The 19915-nt window shown below is 52.9% G+C and overlaps 1 protein-coding gene and 1 long non-coding RNA gene across 10 annotated transcripts in view; one reads left to right on the top strand and one right to left on the bottom strand.

The window, feature by feature from the left end:
• The window catches only part of Baiap2 (brain-specific angiogenesis inhibitor 1-associated protein 2), a 66867-nt gene extending 61669 nt beyond the window's left edge, over window positions 1-5198 (bottom strand). For 4 of the 7 annotated variants that reach the window (XM_006531966.4, XM_006531967.4, XM_006531968.4 and 1 more), the window contains exon 1: window positions 1866-5198. In XM_006531966.4, coding sequence (XP_006532029.1) covers window positions 1866-1919 — 54 coding nt within the window. In that variant the 5' untranslated portion in view covers window positions 1920-5198. The remainder of the gene's footprint in view (window positions 1-1865) is intronic. The other 3 variants (NM_001037755.3, NM_130862.4, NM_001037754.3) reach the window with 1 other exon arrangement.
• Window positions 2020-12104, top strand: Gm11767. Of its 3 annotated transcripts, XR_001780400.2 has the most exons (5): window positions 2020-2532; window positions 5112-5172; window positions 5824-5952; window positions 7989-9486; window positions 10925-12104. It is a non-coding gene; the product is annotated as a predicted gene 11767 (long non-coding RNA). The 3 variants fall into 3 exon arrangements; XR_001780399.2 differs by lacking the exon at window positions 5112-5172 and having other exon boundaries at window positions 9065-9486; XR_003949831.1 differs by lacking the exons at window positions 2020-2532; window positions 5112-5172; window positions 5824-5952 and having other exon boundaries at window positions 5959-9486.
• Window positions 12105-19915: the final 7811 nt, after the last annotated feature.

Genomic DNA, 19915 nt, shown 5'->3' with positions numbered 1-19915 from the left:
CCTGTGTCCAACACCTCAAAAACTCAAAAGATCTCATCACCTCATGTTCACATGGAAGGTTCACCAACCACTGCCCCACCAAACCCACAGTAATTCCATTCTAAGCTCCCAGCCTGCTAGCCCTCAATCAGTGCCATGATCCAGATCTTCTGGATCCAGATTCTCTGCCACTGCAACAGCTCTGACTGGACATCCAGATGAATTACAGCAGCATGTGAGTGAAGCCTGAAGCCGTTACGTGCAGGCTGACTGCCCGGGCATGAGTTTTACTAAGGAGAACCATGGGACTCTCCAAAGCAAAGCTACTCCTCATACCCTGCGTGATTCTCACCATGGAAGTTCCTCTTTAACGATTTCAGTAAAGAAGCAAGAAAACCAGACTGTGACCAGTATTTCTTTTCCCATTCCCCTGCAGTACAAAGCAAACTGTAATGGAACTAATGACTAATAATTTAATAAACCTCCCTCTCCCGACAGCATGTGCTTCCGCAGACCAACAAGAGGGGAACATATACCATGGAGTCTACAGATACTAAACATAAAGAACAAAAGGCTGTTCTCAATCTTGTTTGCCGGCAGCTTGAACATGGTTTTAGAGCTCCTTCAGCCCCTACACCCACCTTCAAGGTTCCTCCAGACCCATGTAACTACAACTCTAAAGCCTTTATTAAATGATGAATTAAAGTATAATCTGCCCCCGGGACTCCAGCTGAAACCTAAGCAGCCACCCTGGAGGCTTCCATCTGCTGTAGGCAACAGAGCAAGCACAGCTATGAGGGTTTCACAGGCCATTGCCTAGAAAGGCACAACCATGGTTGGTTCATACAATCAGAAACTGTTGCTCTCGAGCAGAGCACAATCCCATTTAGCCATGAACCAGCAACTCCATGTGAAAACCTAGTGGCTGGTGGAAAGCCTTTCACTCACCCTTAAGACAGTTTTGAAATAAAGCACAGCTTTGTAAAGAGGACTGCCATGCACAGGGCAGGGCAGGAATTTCTCTCTTGAAAAAAAAAATGTCACTGAGAACTGCAGCGGACCTGATGCCATCAGGGAGCCCCAGGCTGTGCTGTTGAGGGTAAGGGGCCAGGGCTGTGAGAACCCATGGTGAAGAAATAGGAAATGGCCCGTCCATCTGTACCCAAAGCATGGACATAACATGACACCAGGGGGCTTGCACAAGGCTCTGCAGTTCTTCCATGAGAAACTGTCATTTCACAGATTAGTATGTGAATGCGAGACTCTTAACACATATCAGAAGCAAAAGCAGGCGCGTCAGCCTCCTACACAATTAGTCTTCTCCCTCTGCGGTTACATAAGATGATGGATTATCTGTCCACCCATCCAACCTGTCCGAGCTCGACCTCCCACTTTGGGCCACGTCCATTAACACTCGTAAAGGAGTTGTGGAAAGGGAAAGCCTGTTGAAGAGAAAGTGCCCAGAGGCTGGCATAACAGCACCTAGAAGAGCCCCACGGTGCCACCGCGCCAAGCAAGCGCAGGGCGACCGCCCGCAGCAGCCTGCAACCTCCACGCCGCCCCCGCTCCTTGTTCCCCTCACTCTGGGATGCAGCGGACCAGGCCAGATCGCAGAGCAGCCCAGGCCCTGAACATCTCGGTCCCTCCGGACGCCAGGACAGACAGGCGTACTGAGGGAGCGCGCGGGGGCTGAGCGGCGCCGTCGGGGTGGGGGCGTCCACTCGTGCTCGGGGACGGCGCGGGCCGCGGCGGGCGTAAGGACCCTGGGCGGGCGCGGCCACCTGTGACCAACGGAAGATCGGTCCACCACACCCGCAGTCCGGGAGCCGGTGCCCTGCTCGGGCCTGAAGACCTAGGGGCGACTCGGAGCCGCGCTGGAAACTCACCTTGTAGACATTTTCCGTGAGCCGGTGCATCTCCTCCGAGCGTGAAAGCGACATGGTCCTGGGTCCCGGCTACACCACAGACCAGAGCAGGGGCACGGGTGGCGGTGAGGAAAGCGACAACTGCAGCAACAGGAAAAGGCGCGCAGACCAGGACCACAGAGCGCGGCGCCCGGCGGCCGCTGCTTTTATAGCCGCTGAAGGCCCCACCCCACAAAAACCCCGCCTCCGGGCCCCGCCCCCGCCGCGCCCGGATCACCGCCCCCGGCTGTCCGCCCCCGCCCAGCCTAGCCGCTGCTAGGCAACCGCCAGGCCCGCTCCTGCGCCGTCTTTTCTATTGGTAGATTTCGGAGGCGGGGGCGAAGGGCGGAGCTAGAGGAGGGACTCGGAGGCCGGCTCCGAGCGGCAATTGGTCGGCCGCTGGGAGGCGGAGGCGCGGCGCGCTGAGGCCCTGGAGCTGCCTGAGGGGGTCGGAGCGACAGCCGGGCTGGGGGCGGAAAGCGGGGGCGGGGTGGCGCAGGAAGAGCTAGCGCGGGGTGTGGGCGGTGCGGGTGGCACCGGCGCGAGCGCGCGTGGAGGCGGCACTCGGGAGGCAGCGATCCGAGCTGCAGGCCCTCAAGGGTCCCTCAGGAGTGCGCGACAGGGGCCGGTGGCTCCCGCGCTATTGCAGGTGAGTCGGCGAGGCGTGCGTCGACCCTGGACGGTCTTCCGGAAGGGAGGAAACCCGGAGCCGGAGTAGGTGGAGACGGAGGAAGGTGCTGAACTCTAGCGGGAGAACCCTGAGCCCTGGAGGCAGGATCGGGACAGGGTGGGCCCTGGGGCGGGTGCTTGTGGTGGACTGGTGCTGAACGGAGGGTGGCGGCCGACAGTTGGGTCTAGAATTCCGGGAAGAGGACCCAAGAGAGGAGCGAGGGAGACGTGGAGCGAGTTCCATGGGGTGGTTCGGAAGGGAATTGGGGCGGGGGCGGGAGTTGGGTGGATAGCTCCGGGGGAGGAGCCTCTCAGCACAGCTTGGAATTGCCCAGTAGCTGATGGTTTAAGGAAGGGTAAGGCTTGGCTGAGAAAACTGACCAGGTTGGCACACGGGGTTCCAACGCGGTTCCCTTTGAAGAAATATTTACATCAATTAGACGAACAGAGAGGAATTATTTGCTTTACATTGTAAAACACCAGAGCTGAATGTTTCCTTTTAATTAAACATAACACTCCAGCATCCATTTCCTGGACAGCTGGTTACACCACTCCAACAACCCAGAGGACACAAATCCAAGGCGCGGCTGTCAAGCCTCAGCAGGGGACTCAGACGGCCCCTATTCACTTTGCTACATGTGTAAGGAGAAGGAATTCAGCCCACTGTCCTCTGTTTCCTTGTCGTCTATGTACATCTCTGTGTACATCTCTGTGTATCTGTCTTTTCTTGGGTTCTTCTTGTGACAGAAAGCCAGCTTAAACTAACTGGCTGTCAAATAAGGACTTGTCAATTACTGTTCACTGCGACTGGTTGGTTACAGCTGCCCCTTCATCTCACTTTCTAGTCCATTTAGACCAGCATGGTATGGTGCCTACTCAAGCACACACTGATCCCCTCACTGATCAGAAAGCCAACAAGGAGCTGTGCACTGGGGTAGAAGCAACTCCTCCATGCTTGCCCCAGGCCAAGGCCATGGAGGAGAACTAGAGGTGGAGGCTGGCAGCAAACACTTGGGGTCTGTCTGAAAAAGGGCAGAGAAGCTCCCCCAAGAAAAGTTCCCATGGCTTGGACCACTCCCCCTTCCACAACATCCCAAGACTCTTTCCTGGGCCTGCCTACCCATAGTCACCCCATTTCTGTGCTACATGGGTGGCAGACTCAGGTCTGTCCATGTCCCAGGCAGGAGGCTGGCCAGCTGCAGCAGAAACCCACAGTGGGAAGAGGGTGTCAGGACAGTGTCTCAAACCTGCCTGCAGCTCAGAGCTCTGTGACAATGGCCGTCCTGACAGGACTTGCTGGGGTTGGAAGGGGACAGGAGAGAGGAGTTGTGTTCCCTCCAGCTCTTTATTGGGGCTGACCATAGCCCGAGTTCAGACTTCAGCACGGAAGCCTTTCTGACCCTGGAAGCAGCTCCTTTAATAGTAGGGGGCACCAATGGTCAGAGGTCAGGTTGCTGAGTGGGTGGGCACACCATAAGCAGCATGCTCACAGATCAGCAAGACTCTGGCTCCAAGTGGATTAGGGGGCCACTCTTTCCCTGACTCCTTTTCTTCCAAAGCCCGTTACAAACTTCATCATATTCCTCTTCCTGTTACACTGGTGTCTGAGGAATCTGCTTACTTTCCTAAAAGTTCAGTAGGCTGGTAGCTAGGAAATAGTGGCCCGTGTGTGAGCTTGCACCCGCTTCTGTCCATCGGAGTGGAGGAAGCTATTGTCAAGGTGGAACCATTGTCATTGGCTCCTCCTGAATCTTCCCAGAAGGAATGATGATAAGTGTCACCCAGGGTGATGGCTGACAGTCAACACACCTCCCAGACCTTCTGATATACCCCGGCTCTTCTTATACTGTGCCAAGGTGGGAGTGGGGCTCACTGGTTCTGGTTCTGGGGTGGAGGGGAGCAGGCCTCAGTGAATGAGCAGCTCTGGGAGAAGTCACTGGAAGCAGAGACAGACCATTGTCCATATGCTTCTGGCCTTCCCACTCAGTGCTCCCTGAGTGGCGATCTGCAGCCACCCCAGCCATAAACCCATGTGTCCACTTCCCTGAGCCCAGCCTCACTTTCTCCACAGGCACGCTGCTGAGCGCAGGCCCAGGGCAGGCACCGCCTCAGATCCTGCCCTGTAGGTCATGGTTCAGGGTGGGCAGCTCTGGAGACGGGCTGGGGTGGGGAGCAGCAGTGTGTATGTCTCCACAAGCTTATTTTTAGTTGCGTTATATAAGTGGCTTCATCTCGGCGTCATGTAGGAAGGAGGAGGGGTCTCAGATTTAATTACAGGATGACAGCCGTGCATTTCAAGCAAGCTGTTCTCCTGGCAAGGCAGGCTCACGGATTGGGAGCCTGTGCTCGGCAGAGGCTGCCCTTCGAGAAGTGACCCCCCTCCCCAGAAGACTGTCACCCCAGCTTCACCTCCATCCTCAGCCACTTCGCTGAGCTTGCCTAAGGTGGATAGCCATTTGTCTAAGGTCTCCAGAGGTGGTGGGAGCCTGTTAAGGGAACTCTCTTCATCCCCAGCCCACCCCACCCCACCCCCACCTGGCAGCTTTTTTTCCCTCCTAGGGAAGAATCTCCCAACCAGAACTCTCCTGTTTTCATTCCTGGCTTGAAGCTTCTGTAATAGGTAACCAGAAAGTTCTAGAGTAGGAGAGGCAGGAAAGCAGGAGCTCGGACTCCTCTGGGGCTTCGGGAAAAGCCTTTTCCCCCTCCACACCCTTGTTGCTCATGCTGCAGGACCTGCACCTCGGCCAGGCCTGAGGGCAGAAGTGTTCTTGTATGTGGGGGGCATTGCTCTGGTTTCAGGACAGTCTTAGTGGCTGGCCATCGAGGTGGCTAGAACTTTAGATGGAAGTCTTACTCCTACCAGCAGGAAGCCTATTTCAGCTGCCAACAGCCACCTGGTCTTGTCTGGCCCTCAGGGCATAGCCTGCCACCATGGAAGGGACAGGTTGAGACCTGACTGTGACTGGCTCGGGGTGCAATGTGGGGAGAGGGCCCAGGCTTAAGGAGTCCATTCTGTCACCAGTCAGCTCGAAGGGGTGGGGCAGACGCGGCTGTGGCTCCTGGGCAGGTCCCTAGTCGCCTAGAGCCCCCAAAGCCGAGACCAGGGTTCTGTGAGGTGTTGGGAGGAGTCAGGGGAGGAGGAGTCATATGGAGGACTCACCATGCTCTAGCAGCTGGTACTACCTGAGCAGAGTGCTTGCCCTCTCATCTCTCCAGTCCTCCCTCCCAAGCCCAGCAGGGACAGTACAGTAGACCCCTCCTCCCCCACCAGAGTGCTCCGCATGCTGCCATGTCCCCATCATGGCTGAAGGCAGAGGCAGCAGCACAGAGGAGCCTGGAGACAGGAAGACTGAAGGTCCCCTGGAGTCCCTCTGGATCCTGCACAGAAAGAGGACACTAGGTAAAATCTGGAGAACCCTGAGTGAACTGTGGACTTTAGTTAATGATCTGTCAGCACTGGCTCCCGAACTGTGGTAAATGCATCACTAAGACAACAGGCTAACAGCTGGGGCTGGGTGGGCTCAGGGGAAGACTTAGGGTACCCAAGACCCTGGGCTTTGATTCCTGGGACCACTTCAAAGAGGAGAAAGAAAAGGACGTGGAGGATCTTTGCTCTGATGAGGAAATGTGGAGCAGAGGAGCTTGCGGGCCCCGGGCTGCAGGTCAGAGGGTGCTGGGAGCTGGCCCTGCATAGCTGCATAGCTGGGCCAGTGCTGCTGCTGTGCTGCTGCCTGCTAGAGCTGAGGTCTAGCGAGCTGTTCCTCTCTCCTGCTGTCCCAGATGTGGGTGCTTCCTTCCGCTCCTCCTCCCAGACTGCACCTCAGGTTTACCCTTAACCTGACATGGTTCGGAGCTAGCTTCTCCATAGCCGCCACCACGTGGGTCCTACTTGCTGCTGTGGGGGAACAGATCAGCCCTGCTCACCTGACCATTTCTGGTTCTGGCGTCTTCTGTTCCCTCTCAAACCTACAGTGTGGCAGAAAGGAAAGGTGGACACTCTCTTGGTGGGGTACCCTTCCTGGTGCGCTCGCTTGGCTGGAGGATGAAGTGTGAACACAGTCTTGTGGCTTTCCAGAGTGTTTCCTGGCCCCGCCTCTGTCTTCTCAGCCACAGGGCCTACAACGTCCCATTCCCAGCTGTGGCTTCCCTCCCTCTAGGCAGGCCCAGGAAGTCAGAGCCATTCTGCTGAGGTGTGGGAGATGTGACCTCCCCACGCTGCCCTGCCGCCCCGCTGTAGGGGGTTAGCCTCCCCAGCAGCCATCCCCCTTATGTAATCTGCACATCACACAGGCGTGACTCCAGGTGCCTGTGGGAGGTAGCGCGGGGGTGAGCTCAGGGGCGCAAACAAGCCTCCAAGTTTCCTTGGGTGCCTCTCCTCTTGTTACATTTCAGCGTCATCCTGCGTCTGCCAGCTCGGTCACCCACTTGCCTATTAGAATATATTAACTGACAATGCAGACTTAAATAACTTGGGCAGGTGACAGGCTGCAGTGGGGGGGGGCCCTTTGCACCGAATCCTTCTGCAGTGGGCCAAGTGAATTCAGAGGACAATGGGTGGACTGAGGCAGGACAATGGGCAGGGAGGGGCGGGGTGCGGCCTGCACAACACCAAACTTAAGTTCTGAGATCCGGTGCCCTTGGCAACAAGGAAAGCCCACCCCATGGCAGGCACACCCATGCCTCTGTACACACCCAGCTCGTAGGGTTGTGCCTTAAGTGAATAAGAGAACTGAACAGAGGTATCTGTCATCAGAGCATGACCGACGGTCTGTGGTGACAGCTCTGATGGCAGCAGCAGCCTAGGCACAGGCAGTCCCGCCTGTGCCCATTCGCTCCGCAGAGTGCCCTCCATAGGCCAAAGTGGTCACTCAGCTTCCTGCTCACTGCGGGTGCTTTCCTGTCCCTTTCCTCTCTTATTGCTCTGCCTCTTCAATTAAGTTGCCTTAAAGGTGTCTAAAGGCGTTTTCAGGTTGCGGCAGAGGAAATAGTTTTCCAGACTCTGGAGTCAAAAGACACCCAGCCCTGAGCCCTGGTGTGTTCCACCGGGTCCTTCCCCACCACACCCCCATCTCCAGCTGGTCCTGCCAGAGTGAGAAGCCCAGACATGTACATACTGCTCCACATGCTCACAGATGGCTTCCCTGCTCGGGGCTGACTGCTGCTAATTTAGGCTGCTGGAGGCTCCGTGTGCGCTCTCTCTCTTTTTAATTCCGTGTTTATTTAAAGCCAGATTTTGAAATCTTGTCTTCAACTCTGAAATCTGAAATCGTCTTGCTGCGAATCTTACCCCCTCCTCCCGCATTCCCTTCCCCCAAGCATGGCGCAAAGTTTAGGGAAGCTTGAACGACTGGCTAGGGTCTCCTTACAGCAGTCCTGTTGTGTCAGCCCAGAGCACAGGAGGTCCCCGGGACATGCCTGGTGTTTCCATGTAAACAGGGGAAGCTGTGTGGAGCTTCCTGGTGCTGCAGAAGGGGCAGACCGGGACAGGACTGGCTCATCGCGTCCACAGTCCTACAACGGGACCTAGTGTGGCCCAGGTATCTAGGACCCCAGTGCCAATCCCCCAACTGGCTCTTGGGTTTTCAGAGCTCCTCTTAACCCATAAAAGCCACATACAGTGTCTTCCTGCTCTCTGGGGAATCAAGTCCACCTAGAAGGGACTTCCTGGCTAGGGCTTGCTGGTGTGTTGACACAACACTGGGCTGCCCTCAGGCAGACAGTGCCTGTGTCAGGGCACACACAGTGGGACTCTGTCCCCTCACGGTGGGACCCAGAAGACTCCCTGGCATGGTGAGTGCTCCAGAGGCACCAGGGCTGCACCCCATTGCACAACTACCATCTGCCCTTCTGCCCTTCCACAGCTCCCCTGGAGTGTGGGGAAGGGCTTTGGTGAGGAATGATTTTGAGGGAACTGGTCAAGAGCTGAGGTAGAGCCAGTTCCAGGAGGAATGCCTGCACCTGGAAGGAAGCAGCAGGACTGCCTAAGGCACTGGCCAGATTCCCACACCAGCCTCTGCCTCTTCCCCACCAGGCAGAGAAAAGGAAGGGTGCCGCTTCCACCCAGAGCCACCTGCAAGGCCTGCCAGGCAGGGCCTTTCTAACATGGAGAGCGTGAAGAAGAGCCGGGACAGTGAGCCTGGCACGTCTGGTCAGACAGGAAGATGACTGTGAGGAAAACTGGTGGAGTGCTAAGTTGGGAATGTCATTTCTCCAGCAGGCTCACTTCTCTCAAGGTTGAGAGACAGAGATGTTTGTAGAGTAGTGTAGGAAACTATCTGTCCCCCACCCTAGCCCCCGTCCCTGCCTGGAAACCATGACTCTAAAAGAATATGCGAGACATTTCACCCCCTATCCAACCAAAGGTCGGCTGTACAACCTTTCCAAATGTCACTCCAACCACTGCTGGCAGAACCCCGGAGATGCCAAGCACCTCGGTTCTGCTGTCGACTCTCACCCCAAGCTGCAGGGGGGTTTTGTTTGTTTTGTTTTTTGTCTTTTTTGTTTTTCTGCAGGAGCTAACGAAATTCTTTGTGCACAGCCTGAGGAGTTGGCTTTCTGAGCCTTGGAGCTGCTGGTGTGGGACTCTGGTGTTTTTCCTGCCTTCCTGGGCTCCAAGACATCCTAAGGAGAAAACCCCATGCTCAGACACTTAGGCAGGACAGTTCCAGGACACTGGGATTAAGCGGTGGTACCCGGCAGTTTCCTCAGACAGGTCGGGGCACTGCATCCACTGCTGCTGTTAACCCGGGAGGTCCAGCGCCTGGCTCCTGGGGGTCCAGCTTGGCTGCCTTTTCCTAGGCCCCCCTCAGGCCTTGGCTCTTACAATAGACTGCCACTTCTGGGACCCTTGCCTGAGTCTGGCTTCATCTTTCTGAGGGTTCCCTTCACTGCCCCCTGGTGGCACATCCAAGAAAGAAGCCCTGCCACTGGACAGGTGAGGGTGGCTGGCAGAAGTAGAGGTGCGCACAGCAGGAGGCGAAGGGCCAGCAGGGGAGTGCAGGGTTGTGTGGTTTGTGAGACCAGGCTGTACCTAGGAAGGGAGAAATGCAGCAATAGCATGCCCTGTCTCCCGAGGAAAGGGAAAACTCCTCCCTTCAGGTAGAGGAGACAGAGGAAGCCGGTAGCTGCCTGGAGAGGGGACATAGGGGCAGCTCGTGCATCTATAAGGCCCGTGCTCCTGGGAAATACTGCTTCATGATGTCTTCATAGCACCCAGCGACATCTGCCTACCAACTTCAAAGTCTTTTTTTTTCTTTTTCCCCTGGGTGTTTTGTTGTTGCTGTTTTGGATTTTGTTGGATTGGTTTGTTCCTCTTGTTTTTTTTTTTTTTTTTTAAGAGGCTCTCATGTAGCCCAAACTGGCCTCAAACTTACGGTGTGGTTGAACTTCTTCATCCTCCCGTTGCTAGGAGCGGGAGTTCTGGGCTTGAAAGTTTGCTGTGAGGCGGAGACAAACACTGTCTCGCTGAGCCACATGCTCAGCCCAGAACTGAACTTGCAAGGAGCTGGCTGCCATCTTACACTCTCTTTAGGGATCCAGGAGGCTGCCAGCTTCCCTAGCTCCTCCTCAACACGCCTTTCCCCCTGTTAATTTCAACCATAGCCAGCCTGGTGAGCATGTGACAGCTGCTGAGTTTAGTTCTGGTTTCCCTGGTGGCTGATGAGGAGTCTGTCAGCCCCTTCCTTCCTGGGTCTCTGTTGTCCATGACGATGATGATGATGATGACGACTGATTTTATTCCATTGAGAACTTCACACGTGAACACTAAACATACATGACTCCTAACACATACATACATGAACACTGAACATACATGACCCCTAATTCTTGCTCCTTCCAACTCAACTCCTCCCCCCACATTCATGACCTTTAATCACCATTGTTACATATTTAATGTGTACATAAACATATGCACACACATAATAACCCACTAGGTCCATTCTGCTTTGATTATACATATATACGTCCCTGCTGACCTCTTGGAACTGGCCAAGAGTCTTCTCTTTTTAAAAAAGAGCCACAGCCTCTACCCCAGAGAGCTATGTGGGAAGGAGATTGTGGGTGCCCGGAGACAACCGGCTTGCACCTGGCCACAGCTCGCAATCTTCACTCTTGATGAAGCATGACAGATGCCCACTGACACAGACACATGAGTGAGGTGAGGGAAAGTCCCCACCTGCTCCTTACAGACACCTGTGAGAGCCCAGGCACGGACAGGGCCATTCCCTGCAGCTGACAGCACCCCAGGACTGAGGGGTGGAGTAGCTGAGCCTCACTCACAGGGTGCTGGAAGGGGAACAGTGACCCTGGGCAGGGTGGGTGTCCCCAGTTACAGGCCTGATGATGGGGTAGTACACACCTCCTTCCCATAGGTAGCAACTATGCCTGCTGTACCTGGCAAGAACGGGCTTGTTGAAGAGCCACAGAAGCTAACCCTGCTCTGCTCTGCGCTGCTCTGCTCTGAGGACCAGCACCTTCATACCCCACTACCACCCTCCCTCCGTAGCCCTTGCTAACCTGGGGTTGCTGCTCTCACCACATCCTGCACAGAGCCTCCCACACGTCATTGTCCCTGTAAGCAAGGGATCTTAGGCTGTCCTGCCTTGGGGGACTCCCACACTAGTGAGGTCAGAGGGCAGCTTGCCCAAGTTCATTCCCTCCTACCATTGGAGTCCCAGTCAGACTCAAGGCCTCCCACCACTGGCCCAGCAGAAAGTTGTGTGTGTGTTTGAGACCTGGTCTCTGTGTAGCCCTGGCTATCCTGGAACTTGCTATGTAGACCAGGCTGGCTTCGAATTCAGAGATCCACCCATCCCTGTCTCCAGTGCTGGAATGAAAAATGAGCACCACCATGCCCAGTAGAGTCTCCGCTCTCATCTTGTCAAATGTCCCTGAGATCTCGAGCTGAAATGAGGACAGTATAAACTAATTCTAAGCACTTGTCACAAAAGCAAGGGTGGTGGCAGTCAGAGGCTGAGTAACAGGGCGTGGGGCTGGCAGCAGGGTGCAGGGCCAGCATCCTCGAGAAGTGCCTTTCCTGCAGGGTTGTGGCTCAGGTAGTCATTCCCAAGAACTCATTGGCTCTAGGCTTTGAGCCCCTGGCAGGCACTTAGAGGGGAGGAAATGCCTGTGGCTAGCTCAGGCTGGGCCAAGGGAGTTTCCACCATCCCTCCCAGTTCCAGCAGCAGTGAGATCCCAGGGCCTCTGGCCACATTGGGCCACAACAGCAGCTTCATTCCTAGGCGACGGTCTGAGTCACCATCTGTGGGCTCTGGCTCCTCACCAGCTGGGCTTGCAGCCTTAAGTTTGCCACAGTTTGGCCTCAGCTGAGTCTCCATCACCACTTCGGCCATTTTTCTCTGCTGTTTCCTTTCTTTAAGCAGAAATGTGATGCAAATGGGTTCCAGGTCTGTGCCTGCTGTCACCCGCACACACTTCCAGGGCTGATGTCATGGGTTAGATTCTGGTGGTGCCAGGTCAGAGGCCCCCCACACACTATCACTTGTTGGCCACTGCAGGGCTTTGCAAATAAAGTTTTGGTTTTTTACTGTCTTTAAAATGTTCAATTTATGTATAGGAGTATTTCCCTTGCATGTATGTGTGTGCACCACAAGAGTGCCTGGTGCCCTCAGAGGTCAGAAAAGGGCATTAGATTCTCTAGACACACGGGGTCCTGGGAACTGAACCTGGGTCCTCTGCAAGAGCAACATGTGCTCTTAACTGCTGAGCCATCTCTCCAGTCCCTGTTTGTTTTTGAGACAGCCCAGGCTGGCCTCATAATCACTACAGAGTCAAGGATGACCTTGATCTGGTCCTCCTACCTCTGCCTCTTGAATGCTGGGATCACACTTGGGGCTGGGAATAGGGCTCACTTTGCACGCTGAGCCAGCTCCCCGGGCCCTGTAAGTGAAATTGACTTAGAGTCCGGCCATGCCTGTGCACACTTCTTCCTGTCACTGCAGAGTTCAGACACGCAGGCCACAACTCCCAGAGCATTCTTTTCAATAGGGACATTGATGCTCTAGCTTCCCCCACCCCCCCACCCCCGCAGGAAGCCGCTGGCCACCTCACACCAAGCCTGAGGCACTGAACTGACTGGAGGGGTGGCGGGATTTGCTTCAGCTGCCCCTGGTTGGCTTCTGTTTCTAGGACCCATCCTCCAGGCTTCCAGCTGTGGACACACTGAGAACCCCTGCCTGTGTCTCCTGCTCTGGAAACCCCCGGCCCTCTGCTCTGCTCTGTTCTCCACAGTTGCTGCCAGCTCTTTACCACCTCCCACCACTGGGAAGGGAAGCTCGGCAACCTTGAAGCACAGGCTGGTCCTCCGGTTGCCACTCTTGTGTGTCTTCTTCGGTTTTGAGACAGGATCTGATTTATAGTCCAGGCTGTCCTCAAAACCACAGGGATCCGGTCGCCTTTGCCCACCCTCCCCACCCCACAGCGCTCGGATTAAAGGTGTGTGTCACCATGTTCAGCCTAGTCCCCACTCTTGTCAAATGCCTCTCAAACCTTAGGCTTGTCATTAAACCCAGTGTGACAAAACTTGGCAAGTGCCAGCTGCAGATGGTCAGCCCTGCTCTCTGCTGTCCGCCCCTCTGGAATCCTAACCCTGCCGGCCATCGCTGTTGCTTCCGCTGCTCTCTGCTGCTTTTGTAGAGACGATGCTTACACCTTTGTGTGCTTTGATCGTTCTCAGAGCATTGATTTTCCTTAAGTGACTCCATCTGATGTGGAAGTGAAGTCAGTTTCCTGTGCTTAACTTTTTTCTTGTTCTTGTTCTTTTTTTTTTTTTTTTAAAGCCAGGGTGTCTTGGTTACTTTTCTATCCCTTTGATAAAATGCCATTACCCCGAGGCAGCATTAAGGAAAGAAAAGCTTTTGTGCCAGTTGTAGCGGCACACATCTTTAATCCCAGCACTTGGGAAGCAGAGGCAAGTCCGTCCTTCTGAGTCTATATAGTGTAGAGTTAACAGAACAGTCAGGGCTTCATAGTGAGACCCTGTCTAAATCACCATCTATTTCATATAATTTAATTATATATTACATATAATTTATTATATAATGGGTGGTTATTATTGAACTTATGGTTTTAGAAGGCCATGACAATGCAATGAAATGAAGACCTCGTGGCAGGAACATCTGAGAGAATTCACGTCTTGTACCACAAGTAGAAGGTAGAGAGAACACACTGGGAACTTCAAAGCCCACTCCCAGTGACACACCCCCTCAAACAAGGCCACACCTCCCAATCCTTCCCAAACAGTTCCACCAACTGGGATCCAAGAATTCAAACATTTGACCCCATGAGGGCCAGTCTCATTCAGACCACCACATTCTACCCCCTGGCCTCCCTCCAGGCATGGGGCCATATCACTGCATTTAGTCTCACTTAGAAAGTCCCCACACTCTCCCAGTTTCAACACTGTTTAAAGGTCCAAAGACTTCTGAGACTCAAGCCAATCCCTTAACAGTAACTGTGAACTCAAAAGGCAAATCCCATTCTTCCAACACATAATGGCACAGACTACTACACATTACTGTTCCAAAAGGGAGGGAAAGGGACTCTGGTGAAATACCCAGAGCAAGACTGAAACTCAGCAGGGTAACAACACCATGTCTGGTGTCGGAAGACTTGGGCGGCCCCACCAGTCCAGCTTTGCTGACTTCCAGATACATCTTTTTTTGTTTGTTTTCGAGACAGGGTTTCCTGGAACTCACTTTGTAGACTAGACTGGCCTCAAACTCAGAAATCTGCCTGCCTCTGCCTCCCGAGTGCTGGGATTAAAGGTGCGCACCACCATGCCTGGCCAGATACATCTTTTAAGCTGATTCCACTTCCTGCCAGCAGTTCCCAGCAGGCACCTCTACTCTCACACCCCTACCACCTGGGATCTCTGACAGCCCAGGCTTTACTTCTGCTTCGTGCAATGGCCTCTCAGGGCCTTCCTGTGGGAACTGCCCTGCCACATGTTGCCCGGCCTCAGTAGCTCTCCTTAGAGAATTCCACAACCCCTTCACATATACATCCTTCATGATGCCAGGACTACAGGGACAACACTGCTAGTGGGCTGCCTGCTTGGGACGGGCCCTAGGAATCACACAGAGCAGCTTTTGTCTCTTCCTAAGTCCCTTTGCTTTCACAAGCTGGAATTCAGCTGGGTGGGGGCCTGCCCGGGGTTCTGCCTCCTCCTTAACCTCGTGCTTGCTGTCAGTCCAAGCCTTGCCTCCACCATTACATTTCCTGCTGCTCCTTTCCTCCTTAGACTGCATCTCAAGTTGATTTTTGCCCCCCCCCCTTGCTCATTTTCATTGATGACCAGCGTATGTTGATTACTAACAACCATGGGACAGAGCTGGCATGAGGCTGTTTTGAAATCTCCTCACCAAAGAAATTAGTCCATCACTTTAAATCTAGCCTCTGGAAAATTCTTAAGACAAGGACAGAAAGCGGCCACATTCTTTGCCAAAACAGCACAAAACTGGCTTCTAGCCCAGTTGCTGTTAAAATCTTTGCTTCCAGCTGGGTGTAGTGAGTGGCACACACATTCTGGAGGCAGAGACAGGTGGGTTTCTGTGAGTTAGAAGCCAGCCAGATCTACATGGCAAGTCCCAAGACAGCCAAGGTTACACAGAGAGATCCTGTCTCAAACAAAACAAAACAATCCTTCCCCTCTAAGCCCTTGAGCTAAACCACAACCCGACTCAGCACCATCTTTCAGGATCTTACCAGTTCAGCCTGTTAAGCACTGCTTTCAAGTTCAACTTCTCTTCTAGTCCAAAGTCTTCTTCAAACGGAAAAAAAAAGTAAGTTTTTCCACAGGCACACACACACACACACACTCACATGCTGTGTGCACATGCGTGGTTTTCACAGATTAACTTTTTTTTTTTAAGTTATTGGGGTTGGAGAGAGGACTCACAAGCACTTGCTGTGATCCAGATGTCGGAGTTCAGTTCCCAGCACCCACATCAGGAGCACAACCTCCTGTGACGGTAGATCTACAGGGTCCTATGTCCTCTTCAGGCCATGACAGTCTCCCCTCTCACACACATGTGGCGTACACTCACACCAGTAAAGTTAAATCTTTGAAAAACTATTAACCTGGATTGGGGTCTACTAATTCATAGATCTCAGTGCTCCCCAGCCCCCAATCTGTCTCTCTGCTCCCTTGTATTTCAAGTCTTCGAATACTCCATTTTAATTAATGTATTGGTTTTCTGGCTGCATCCCTCTTTGTCAATTATAGGCCGTTACTTTGTTGCTAGAAACCAACCCCAGGATTTCTCACAAGTATTCTTCTTTAAAAAAAAAAAAAAAAAAGGTTTATTATTATATGGAAGTACACTGTAGCTGTCTTCAGACACACCGGAAGAGGGCATCAGATCTCATTATGGATGTTTGTGAGCCACCATGTGGTTGCTGGGACCTTCAGAAGAGTACAGCCCACAAGTATTCTTCCATTAGACTCTCCATCCTTTCTTTTGAAGCAAGGTCTCACTAGATTGCTCAGACTGGCCTCGAATTCAATATAACCAAGCAGATCTGAAATGTGAGATCCCCGGGCGCGGTGGCGCACGCCTCGGGAGGCAGAGGCAGGTGGATTTCTGAGTTCGAGGCCAGCCTGGTCTACAGAGTGAGTTGCAGGACAGCCAGGGCTACACAGAGAAACCCTGTCTCGAAAAACAAAACAAAACAAAACAAAAAGTGAGATCCTCCTGCCTCAGCATCTGCAGGGGCTTTGGTATTTTAATTGTCGTACTGAAGATTGCAACCTACACACAGGAACTGTAGAGTCGTGGAGGTCGCACCTTGAGACTCTCACCGCAGCTTACCGCAGCTTTCTTTCTCATACACATTTATATGTCAGTGTTTAAACAGAAGAGGATTTCCCCTCTATCTCCCCACCACATTAACCATCGCTGTTTTCATTCTGCTTCTCTAAGACGGTCTGGCTACAGTGTCTCCTCTCCCAGCTACCTCTTCTGTAGTTTCCTGAACTTGCAGATCTGCACTGCCTGTTCCCCGCATGTTTCGGGCGGGGTTGCACGGTGGCTCCTCCCTTTCCTTCGCCTGGCTTGGAGGTCTTTTTCTGGTCTCTGCGCTCTGGAGTGGAAGCGGCTTCTCTTTCGGTTTTGCTGAGTCTTCTTTCTGATGAAAACCCTGAGGTTGCCCAGCCTCTCTCACGCGCACGCGGGCATCTTTCCTGTGCATGGCTGCCGTGTGGTGGTTTGCTTCAGTTCCTGTCACAGTGACTGTGATGACTCACAGTTTTCCTTGAATTTTTACAATTTGTAAATTGTATTTGTTGGATTTTTTAAATTTGTAAACTGATGCCTTTCGCTAATTTTGAGTCTTTTTCTTCATATTTTGTTTTTCTGCTACAGTATTTTTTTTTCTTTAACAGCATCTTTATGCAGGAACTTTGTGTGTGTGTTGTGTGTGTTGTGTGTGTGTGTGTGTTGTGTGTGTGTGTATGTGTGTGTTGTGTGTGTGTGTGTGTTGTGTGTGTGTGTATGTGTGTGTGTGTTGTGTGTGTGTGTGTGTGTGTGTGTGTGTGTGCGCGCTGGAATCTGAACTCAGGTTGTCTGGAAGAGCAGCAGCTGCTCCTGTCTCCTGGGCCATCTCTGCAGCCTGGACTGTCTTTTCCTTTGGAATCACATGCATGCTCTCTGTCCTTAGTATGACAAGTTACTTAAAGAGTTGTAAATGAGGCAGGGCGTGGTGGTGCACCCCTTTAATCCCAGCACTTCGGAGGCAGAGGCAGGCGGATTTCTGAGTTCTAGGCCAGCCTGGTCTACAGAGTGAGTTCCAGGACAGCCAGAGCTACTCAGAGAAACAAAACAAAAACAAAAACAAAAAAAGAGTTGTAAATGGGACAGTTTGAGTGGCACACTTGGTCTGTTACAATCCTATTAGCTGCCTGGGAATGTTGGGTTTTTCTGTCTTTTGTTTGTTTGTTTGTTTTTGGTTTTTTTTTTTTTTTTCGAGACAGGGTTTCTCTGTGTAGCCCTGGCTGTCCTGGAACTCACTCTGTAGACCAGGCTAGCCTCAAACTCAGAAATCTGCCTGCCTCTGCCTCCCAAGTGCTGGGATTAAAGGTGTGCACCACCACCTCCCAGCGGTCTTTTCTGTTTTTACAGACCCTCTCACTAGCTAGTTCAGATCTCAGGTTTTGCTGCCTTCCATGGCTCGTGGGTCCCTAACTAGCTTGACTCTCAGGGTCTATCCACACTTGTGTGACTTAGGGGAGGCCTAGGACTTGTAGGGTCCTCTCCAGGCTCATTCTTTCCTGGGACACATACAGCCCCCTTTACAGCTCATCCCTCCCACACACACACACACCCGCCTCAGGGTAAACGGTCCTTTTTTGCTGTGCAGTTTTGAACCCAAGTTCTACCTGGGGTCAGAGCTGTGGGAGGAGATGAGACCAGAGAGCTCCTGTAAGGCATACATTCCATACTGGACACATTCAGACAGGAGAAAAATAGCCCAGAGAGGATGCATTCCACCTCAGATTTGAAGCCAGCCCATCTGTCTTTCTTGATTTATTTTGTATGTGCATGCCTGTGCTCATCCTGTTAGAAGCCAGAAGAGGGTGTCTGATCCCTTGGAACTGGAGCAGCGGGCACTGTGGGCCACCTGGCTCTTTATCTGTGATCTGAACTCTGGTCCTCAGTCGAGCGGCAAGCTCTCTTAGTCTCTCCATCCCAGAACTGACACTTCTCTGTGGAGTGTCCAGATCTTATGCATGATGCACTGTGGTCTGTGTCGGCCTGTGTCGAAACTGGAATGAAAGTGTGCCTGTCTGCCTCTCACACAACCAAGGAAAACCAGGAATGGCTGGGACCAGGACTCCCCAGCGAGCCTGATGGCTTTCTCTGAGGCTGTCTGGGAGAGCAGGGAACTACCTCTGGCATATCATCGCACTTGGAGTTCAGAAGACTTCTATGCAGACAAATGGATGTGTTCTTATGGACAACATCAAACTTTCAGCTAAGCCACGGGGGGCTCCCACCTGTCATCCTAACAGAAGGCTGAGGTGGGTAGAGGATTGCCGTACCCGTGAGGCTAGTCTGGATCCAGACTGCATCTCCAAAGCAGCTCCCCAGTGCTGAGAGCTAACTCAGAGCTTAGGAGAGCTGAGAGCTGACTCGGAGCTTAGGAGAGCGGCTGTTCTTCCAGAGCACTGAGGTCAGTCCTCAGCCCTCACGGTGGGGAGCTCACATCTTTCCAGGGCTCTAGACGCTGGGACCTGTTGCCTTCTTCTCACTTCCACAGATGCCTGCACACACACGGGGGTATGTGGGCATGTGTGTGTGTGTGTACAAAAATATAAAAATAAATATTTAACCTCCCTCCGCCAATCACCTTACAGCTAAATGTAAGTTAAATGCTTTAAAAAAAAAAAGTTGCCTAAGCAAGGCACAAGGGGACAATGTGGTCAGTGCTAGAGAACAAAGTGTTTTGTTTTATTTTGTTTGTTTTTTATTTTTTTAATATTTTTTGAGGCATCGTCTCACCATGTAGCCCTGGAACTTACTCTGTAGACCAGGCTGGGCTGGAACTCATAGAGATCCGCCTGCCTCTGCCACCTCAATGCTGGCATTAGAAGTATGTGCCACCACACCAGCCCAAACCCAAATGGTTCTGAAACACAGATTGAAAATACTCTGGGGTGATCAATATAGTCACCAAGGAATGACAGATACTCAGATAATTCCTTCTCTAGATAGCTGGTGTTTCCTGTTCAATCACACACACTGGGAACACTGCTATATCACCCTTCACCCCAGCTTTGGGAGCCCCTGTATGTGGGTCCCTGTACAGCTGGGCGCCAAGGTAAAAAGTGAGACCAGCTGGGTGTGGTGGCACAAGCCTTTAATCCCAGCACTTGGGAGGCAGAGGCAGGTGGATTTCTGAGTTCGAGGCCAGCCTGGTCTACAAAGTGAGTTCCAGGACAGCCAGGGCTATACAGAGAATCCCTGTCTCGAACCACCAAAAAAAAAAATGAGACCAACTCTGCCCTTCCTAGACTCACCACTGAAGCTTGACAAAGCAGCCTTAGCAGGCCCTGCCCCTCGTAGCCAGGGGAAGTGTCTCCTCGTGCTGCCGAGCCTGTGGTCACTGGCCTCAAGCTTCCACAAGCAACTAGGCCTGCTGGGCTGCACTGGTGTTTGTGGGTTGGTGAGCTATTTCCTCTGACTGGTAACATCAAGCCATTCCCTCCCAGGCAGAAGGGGGAGGCTCCTAAGAATCAGGAACCTTAGCAGGGCTGGGTCAAAGCAAGCAGCTGCTAGCTTCAGGAGACTGGCCAGAGCCTTGTCGCCTGAGTTGGACTAGGCAGTGGGTTTTTCAGTGATGTG

This window comes from Mus musculus, chromosome 11, assembly GCF_000001635.26.
Source record: "Mus musculus strain C57BL/6J chromosome 11, GRCm38.p6 C57BL/6J".
In the NCBI taxonomy this organism is placed as follows: domain Eukaryota; kingdom Metazoa; phylum Chordata; class Mammalia; order Rodentia; family Muridae; genus Mus; species Mus musculus.
Note: the sequence above shows the minus strand (reverse complement) of the source record. Positions and strands in the feature narration are given on the sequence as shown.